The 9,079-nt window shown below is 33.3% G+C and overlaps 1 protein-coding gene across 1 annotated transcript; it reads right to left on the reverse strand.

The window, feature by feature from the left end:
• Positions 1–2,263: 2,263 nt before the first annotated feature.
• LOC111878463 (phospholipase D beta 1) lies at positions 2,264–7,767 on the reverse strand. Its single transcript, XM_023874961.3, has 10 exons — positions 6,028–7,767; positions 5,797–5,913; positions 5,021–5,215; positions 4,667–4,918; positions 4,335–4,403; positions 4,106–4,253; positions 3,864–4,012; positions 3,139–3,306; positions 2,849–3,046; positions 2,264–2,778 (listed from the first exon to the last, which is right to left on the reverse strand). Exons 1-10 carry the CDS (start codon positions 7,117–7,119, stop codon positions 2,485–2,487), a joined length of 2,682 nt encoding a protein of 893 aa, XP_023730729.1. The 5' UTR covers positions 7,120–7,767; the 3' UTR covers positions 2,264–2,484.
• Positions 7,768–9,079: the final 1,312 nt, after the last annotated feature.

The raw sequence follows: 9,079 nt of genomic DNA on the forward strand, positions 1-9,079 counted from the left end.
AAAAAACTTATATCCATCCCAAAATCTCTTAATCAATTACATGCCAAAATCGCCCTTGAAGCCATTCCATCAACCAAAGAAAAAGAAGCCATGAAAAAACCAACTACCCAAAATTTTGCTAAACTATTGGATAGTCTTGTCTCATACACAGAAGTTCATTATTTAATGGGTTTCTACCTAGTAGCCAGGCGCCCAGGCCCCAAAGCAGTCTTCCTAGCCGATTTATCCGATCTTATGACTTTATGGGATTATTTTATTCATGGATTTATCGATACCATCTACTTAGAAGGAACCAATCTCCACTACATCAGCGAATTTCCATCAGCTGTACAAACCGTAATAAGAAATTATAAGACACGCTTTGCCAAACAAGAACGAGGATTATTCATAAAAATGCATTCTAGTTATCCAATCTTTGATGAAGATTCACAACTACTTGTCCCAAGCATTACCTTCGTAAACATGGGAATCAGCAATGGTTCGAAACCTACAAAAGATGATCTAACCCATGAAATACCAACACAGGATCATCTATTTTTCGCACTTGTCGGTGTCTATTTAGCATCATCCCACATAGGCAACGGTAAAGATCAAAAGTCAAGAGTCAGAGTAAATTATGCCAGTAAAAACTTCGTTATATATTCTCTAACAGACAGTGAAATAACCCCAGAAGTATTAAAAGCAATTGAAACTTTCGAACAACCGTTCGAAAAAATTTCCCATCAATTAGCAGAATTATCTGATGATCTAAAGAAACAGGTTTGTAAACACATCATGCATGCACCACGACACAATTGCAGTCACTGTAAAGAAAATATCGAAGAAACACCCTTCATGGAAGACTAACGTCAGCCATGACCAAAGCACACATCGTTCAGAAATATATGTCCTTTCGGTGGCGGGAGGAATGATGCAAGCAATGACGGAAAAAGCCATTATTATTGAAGAATTATTGAAGACACATGTCCTTTCAATGTGGAAGGGATTGTAATTATTTGTTATTTGTCGTTGTATAATTATTGTTTGTATTTGTCGGTAGAATATGACATAAAGTAGTGTCGGTAGAATGTAATATAAAGTGTAAGACCCTCCATAGTCTAGGGGTCTAAAATATAAATATATGTTTGTCGTATTGCAATCATACGATTGCAACAATAATTGTAACCGGCTCTTTCGAGCCTATAAATAGGGCCTTTGCCCATAAGAAACAAACAAGAGTTATTTGAGTGTTTAAGACTTGAGTTGAATCTCAAAGTTCTTCATTTGTTAAAATAATTTGTCTATTTCTGAATAGCAGAGCCCTATCCAAAACTATCCACATAATCATCCAATTACTCAACATAATCCATCATCAATATAATCCAACGCATCATTCAGGTATAATCTTCTCCTAATCTTTATTAATTTCATCATGTCTTTAAATTTGTATATCATATTCTACCGAGAAATACAAACAATAATTATACAACGACAAATAACAAATAATAATTTCTTTCACAACGAAAGGACAAGTGTCTTCAATAATAATGGCTTTATACGTCATTGCTTGCGTCATTCCTCCCGCCACCGAAATGACATATATTTCTGAATGATGTGTGCTTTGGTCATGGCTGATGTTAGTCTTCCATGAAAGGTGTTTCTTCGATAGTTTCTTTACAGTGACTACAATTATGTAATGGTGCATGCATGATGTGTTTACAAAGTTGTTTATTGAGATCACCAGGTAATTCAGCTAGATGATGAGAAAGTTTTACGAATGGTTGTTCGAAAGTTTCAATTGCTTTTAACGTTATGGTAACGAAAGACAACAATTGTTTTCCTCTCTTCTTCCTCTCTGTTTGTTTAGCCTCACGACGACGTTTTCATGGACAAACACCCCCCCCCCCCCCCCCTTTTGTTGTTTTCATGGCGTTTTCCGATTCAATGTCACAAAAACAGAAAAGGGAATACAGCCTAAAAAGTTGAAAAAAAATATTAATGGAAACCCTTGCTACAAAGAACATAATGTAAAAAACGAGTCAATCGGAGTTCATTTGAGAAAGATATGATGGTTCAAAGTTGACAAAAAATAAAAATCATGCAAATGCAAAATCACAATCCATTATATGTGTAATTTCTTAATTTCTTTTTTTTTTGGCTATTATTTGGAATGTAATCAATGAAATCTACTAAAGTTGTTTTTTTCCTGTTTTTTGCATCTAAAAATATCAAAAATAAAACAAATAATGTTTCATCTCCGTGACCAATTTTTTATAATAACTAATCATTCAATTTAATTCTAAAACAGCTTAAAATATAACAATACAATTAAACAAAGTTAAAATATACGAACTTAAACTTGAAACAACTAAAATAAACTAAAAATATATATAAAACGTATGACAAAAAATAAAACTTCAACACCAAATTTGAATTTGATGTAATACTATTAATAACAACAAATTTACGTTCTTTTTTACAACAAAAAATTCCTAACTTTGATAGTCAGATAGTCAAATTCTCTTGAATTCCCGAAAAAGACCCAACAATTTGGCCACCAACATCCAGAAACTCAAGAGTTCCATCAAGAGATCTCACCTTTCCCGATCGTTCAACGCGAACAGGGTACTTCAACAAATGACCCTTCATCTCGCATCTCTCATTAGCAGCAAATTTCGCCCAGTTTGCTTCTGCCATTGATCTAACCTGTCTTACACACTCAATAGATTCTGGATGCTTGAACTTGTCATCAATCGTCCCAAGATGCTCGGCCCATAGCGACATTCGATATCCGTAAACCTAGATTCATTACAAACCAATTGTTTTACACTTTTAGTCTACGAATTGAATGATTTTGAAGTGAAATTACCTGTCCTCGTGGATCCATGTGTTTTCTTCCCCATGTATTATGAGGTTGGTAAGCTCCCATTGCAATCTCTGTGTCTCGATTTCCTTCCATTGATCGTTGATTGATGTTTGCAGATCCGATAATCACGTACTCATCGTCTACTATCATTCCTTTTGAATGTACATAGATCATGAATCTCCCGTTCTTACGACTCAACCCCTGAAATAAATCAAAAACAAGTACAGATTAAGGATTGAAATTGGAGAGAGATATTGATTGATTGAATTTGAATTTGAAGGTTTATAACCTACCTCAGGAGTATTGTCATTAGGCAAATCGATCTTAGGATTAGGGGTGGTGTTTTCGCGGTTGCCAAGACAGAAAAAGTTCAGATAGTCTTGTGGTGACTCTGCTTCCTCTAGTCCAACATCCAACAAAGCTTTGTAGATTGTCTCATACATCATTTGCATTGTTTTGTTCTGTAAGGTTAAAAGTCAAAACCTAATCAATAATAATCTAGTAAACTGTAATACTCCATATGGTTTGTTATCTTTTCTAAATACAAAGAGTTGGTGGAAAAAGTCAGAAAAGGAATTTGTGATTCGAAAAATGAGTCAAGTCCTTATCATTTTCTGGAAGACTACAAATGATTCATCTATGCTAGGGCCGGTCCAGACGGTGGGCAACCCGGGCGACCGCCCAGGGCCCACGTCCCCAGAGGGCCCAAAATTTATGGGCTATGTAGAGTATATATATATATAAAAATTGTTACCTAAATGATTTTTAAGGCCTAAAATTTGTTCAAACTCAAATTAGCTATAAAGATAAACAATTTTGTTTGTTTTTTATTGCTAATTGAACGCGTTTATAATAAAGAATAAATGATATTTTTTGAATCTTTATTGTATTTGTCTTTAAGGGGCATTTTTTTTTTCATGGGAGTTTAATTCCTTGAATATTTACTGTTAATAACTTGAATAATTTTGTTAAACTATTTGCCTTCATAAAGATCATATTCAATTTTTTAAATGGATACCTGCCAAAATAGAATTCTTTGTGTAGCGGAACCTGTGGGGACACCCTCTGGCCACATAGGGATGACGACATACACAGCAAATCTTTCATGTGCTCTGATTTTATTAGCAATCTTTAGAGCAATCTCCATTGGAATCAAATTATTAGCACCTAAAAAAGAAAACAAATAGCAGATGTTAAAATATTATCATTCTGATGTGTAATTCATTACATGTAAAAAAAAAAAAAAAAAATCTTTCTTACCCAAATCTTTATAATTACTCCAATTATAGGATGATCCAATAAAGTACTGGTTCTCAATATAGATGAAATGTTGGGCACCACGAATAGCCGTTACATATGCAGAATGTATGCTCATATCAATAAGCACATTCTTCCCACAAAACAAATTCTGTTTATACAAATTTATAAATAAATACCTTTATAAACATTTCATGATTATTTATTAAATATATTTATTCTAATTGACCACCTTGGTTGTAGCTTCTTTCGGATCTTTTGGGAACCCTTTAACCGAATTTGAATCAATAGAACGAAAAATCTTCATACAATAAAAACAAAATCCTGTTACATAACTTTTCAATAACAATATTGTATTTTGAGTAAATTGCAAAATTGGTCCCTGTTATATCCCAAAAAGTTCAGTTTGAGTCAATTTCTTTTTTCATTAGCGTGGTCAGTCCAAAAATGAAAATTCCATGCAGATTTGGTCCCTCGAATTAACTTCCGTCTAAAAAAAAGGACTCAAACTGCACTTTTTGGGATATCACAGGGACCAATTTTGCAATTTACAATTTCTTTTACCTGTACATGCCAGCCTTCAGGGTCCTGATCACTAAGGCAAGGTTCATCATTAACAGTTAAAAACTCTGGCATAGTGTCAATTTTGACTAAAGCATCATCATACATAGCCTTTAATTTTTTTACACCACTAGCTTTTGAAGCCTTTAGCCATCTCTCCTCAAAGTTTTTCATAATATCATATGCAGCTGGACCATCAATTTTACTATGTAAATCATGCCATGGTTCTCTAGGACAACCCGCAAGATTATTACCCTTTTTTTTAAATAAAACATCATTCATCAATGATATATTAAAATAGTACAAATTTTTTAATATAATTTATAATGATTAAATCAAAAGTTGTAAATAAAATACCGTGAAAGTAGGATTATGAAAGTCGTCGGCATGTATTGTGTCTAGGGTTTTAAATATCGGATGATTTGGATTATCGTATCGACCATTACATAGATCAAGTCCTCCAATGAAAGATATAATTTTTCTTTTACCATTTTTAGCATCAGCATCTACAATTACTGTTTTTTGGTGATGTGTATAGATAGTTCCAACTTCCTAAAAAAACAAATTGAAAAAGATACATGATTAAATTAAGAGTCAGCTAAAAAAATGGTCTATGTGCAATTTGACGTTTACCAATCTTTTTGGATTTTGGGCCTTATTTTAAAGTTTCATATCAACTTTAGTCCCTGAGATTTCTGGTATTGGTCATTCTTTCAAGTATTCATTTTTATTTGGTCACTATTACAAGGTTCGGGGACCAAAAATGATACTAAACCTTAAAATAAGGACCAAAAATGAAAAAAAAAGTTTCAATTTTTGAATAAACATAGAAAAAATCATAAATGACAGGGATTAGTTTCGTAATTTGTAAGTTATAAAATGGTGCCTATTATTTCTAACTTTTACCATTTTTTGTCCAAATATGAAATATATTTATAATTTTGATCCTTATTTCAAGGTTTTATATCGATTTTGGTCCTAATTTCAAGGTTTATGGACTAAAAACGATATAAAACCTTAAAAATAAGGAGTAAAACTGAAAAAGTTTTAAATTTAGACCAACTTGGTAAAAATCAGAAAGCATAGGGATCATTCTTGTAATTTATTCTTAATTGAATGCAATGGATGCATACCTGCTTTTTGGCCCAACTATGTTTCTTCCCAGCCATACGAGCACAAAGCATGACTTGCACTGAAGAGTTCTTAAAAAAACGTCGTGTCTCTTCATCATGTGTAGCCATCAATCCATCCTAAAAATATTAATCTTTTAAAATTTGCCAATTCCTAAAAAGAAATCATATTTAAAGACACCCAAAATCTATAGTTATAATCCCATTAATTTGTTGAAGAAATTATATATATACCACTTTGTAGCCCATGATGTTTCTTGAAGTAGGATCATCCCAAACAAGAAGCAAAACTTTAACACCTTCAAGTGATTTTATCTTAAGAAGATCACCAAGTGTGTGTTTTGGTGCATTGACTGTCTCACGAACAAGTTTGACTTCATGCCATACAGACCATCCAGTGATATAAATAAGACGTTTAGCATTTTGAATTGCATTAAATATGTCAATCCAACATGTCCCATGAACATAATGCATGCCACCATCAAGCTCACTACATGGAAGGCTATTATCAGGTACATGTGCATCTTGATACAGAGTAACTTTCCCTCCTTTTCTCAATGGAAAATAAGTACCTGGAACCCCAGCAGCTCCAACTCCATTGTTATATGAGCTCAATTTTTCAATCTGTTCATACTGCATTGCAAGTTTTAAAGAAGCTTCTTTCTTGAAAGGTTTCCCATTTGTGTTCATCAATGGAAAGAATCCTTCAATTTTGGATCCGGAATATATATCTTTAACTGGAATCGCTACAACTCCTATAAGTTGAGATCCAACTGTATCACTGTCTTTCACGAGGAAATGAACTTCAGAAGCATAATGTGCGACATGAACATCAAATCGTTGATTCCAGATAGGGTTTTCGATGTTCTTAATCACGTATGTTTTTCCAATAACTGCATTTGCTATAGCAATGGTGACATACGGATCGCTGGTGTTGAACATGTCCATGCTTGGAAGGTCTTTTGCTTCGTGAACCCAAATTGTTAGATTCCCATGTAAGAGTAGAACATTCAAGGGCTTTTTACGAGAACCAATGGATTGTATTTGAGTGTGTGGTGAATCGAAAAGCGTGTCTGAGTATTGAAGAGAAGAGCATAGAGGTGAATCAGTCGAGCTTTTTTGAGATCGATATTCCACACTTCTGGTAAGAGTAGCGATAGGTTGTTGTTGCTTTTCCGACTCACAATGTGCGCTAGATGATGTTGATGCTGTAGGAGATGCGATAGCCGGTGATTCATCCTCACACACATTGAAACGACGTAGCTTTTGATTTTTAGGCGGTGGTGGTTGTGATTGTGACGGTGGACATGAAGCGTTTTTATCCATTCAATAAACAGGGATGTCTAGATATTCATACAGATATATGTATGTATATACCAGAAGATAGATAAAAATCAGGGTTCTTCACTTATTGTTCATTCTAATATGCTATTGTATGTACACATAAGCATTTAGGGTTACGATCTATACCATACAAAACTGGTTTTGGTTCCTCTAGAGCGTCATTTACATCGTTAATTGTATTCAAACGTCAGAAGTACCCCCTAAATCTAAGAAATTACATGCATTGAAAATTTGTAATTGAATCGGGATTATCTAAAATCGGTCTGAAAAAACCTAAGCTGTATACGTAAAATTGTATTGAAAAACATAAAAACTCGATTGGAGCACACCTTTGATCCCTGAAAATGGAAGATGTTGATGAATGATGAGAGGAAACTGATTAGATGCAGAGACGGAAATTGGAGAAAGAAAATGGGGTTGTGAATTGCGATTGGAACGCATAAACTTCACATTTTGTTACCGGTTTCCTGCAATAACGACCAATAGAAATTATAAGGAAATTTTGGTTTCGCTAGTCCACTGGATGGTCGAACATCTAGCTACCTTCTATCAATTGTGGATTTTTGAATGAATCGATCAAAGGACTCAACAAGTTTGATATTTTGGGAAGATTCTATTCGATCAATAAACCGCCAACAAGATTTCAAAATCTCAACTGAATATTTTGGAACATTAAAGGAAAGTTTTCTTAGCATCAAAAATTTATTTTCACTTCAAAGAAATTAAAAAAAAAAAAAAAACCACATCGAAATCTTAATATTTTATCGATAAATAAAGTATTTTTTTATTATTGACTATTTATCATTTTATTAAAACACATCAATTATAATATGAGAATAACACATACGAGTGAATAAGGGGTGGAACATGTACTGACCTGACTCTTGAGAATCTTGAATACTGAAACGGAGGAAAAAACCATATCAAGTACCGAACTAAAGTAACATTACGAATGTTTGGTACTAGCACCGATGATATAGATTCACGTATTTTGTGATTTTAGAGTATTGAGTGTCGTTCCATATGTTTAATTTGGTACCAAAACTGATATGTGGTCGCGATTTGGTATCAAGCGTTCATCCCTAATAAGATATATTTAGTCATTATGGCTTGTGAATTACAACAAACTAGCCTAAATTTTTTCTTATTCTTCAAAATAAGACGTATTCCATTGTGGGGTATCCATGAAAAACAAAATTTGCTACACATTTAAGGCAATTTTTTAGAGAATTTCAATCATTTACACTAATGAAATACAATTTGAAATCTTTCAAGTTTAGTTTCAAACTCCATTATTGATTCAAAATTTCCGGTATACAAGTATACCTCTTAAAATATCCTCAAATGTTATATTCCTTTTAAAAGTATCCTCAAATGTTATATTCGAGTTGTAATCAAACCAAGAGGAAGGATACCTAAATAACAATGAGTTACAAGGTTTACGTGTTTAGCATATGGCATCCATAGAGAAAACCTAAAATTGAAACATGAATATACCTCAACACTCATCTTTCATGAGTTGAAGTCAAAGTTGAGTAGTCCTCATAGACCATAGAACAAAGGTATTCTTGCTATTACTAACCATGAAGAGTTTTTTTTTTTTTTTTTTTTTTTTTTTTTTTTTTTTTTTTTTTTTTTTTTTTTTTTTATCGGGACCTAACAGCTTATGAAAACTTTTGTTTTTTTGAAGCTCATTCGTTCCAAACATATATGAATGAGCACGCACATCTTTGTTTGATAATAATTCAAGGGGAAATGGGTTGAAAACTAATCGTTTACGTGGGTTTCTATCGACCAAAGAGGTTAACATTCCTAGTTTTCTGGACAAGGTGGTGGATTTTTAGGAAATGTGCGACACCCATTGAATGGAAGTTTTGATAAAAGCTATAAATAGAACAAACATCCCTTATAGCATCCATATCATTAATGGTCCTTGCAAGTA

This window comes from Lactuca sativa, chromosome 4 (assembly GCF_002870075.4).
Source record: "Lactuca sativa cultivar Salinas chromosome 4, Lsat_Salinas_v11, whole genome shotgun sequence".
Taxonomy (NCBI): Eukaryota; Viridiplantae; Streptophyta; class Magnoliopsida; order Asterales; family Asteraceae; genus Lactuca; species Lactuca sativa.

Coding starts and splice junctions, on each gene's coding strand:
- LOC111878463 (XM_023874961.3), bottom strand. CDS start 7,119: ATGGATAAAAACGCTTCATGTCCACCGTCACAATCACAACCACCACCG. Junction 4,404..4,666: donor CTGAAGGCTGGCATGTACAG/GTAAAAGAAATT, acceptor TATTGTATGAAG/ATTTTTCGTTCTATTGATTC. Junction 4,013..4,105: donor GAGTAATTATAAAGATTTGG/GTAAGAAAGATT, acceptor TTTCTTTTTTAG/GTGCTAATAATTTGATTCCA.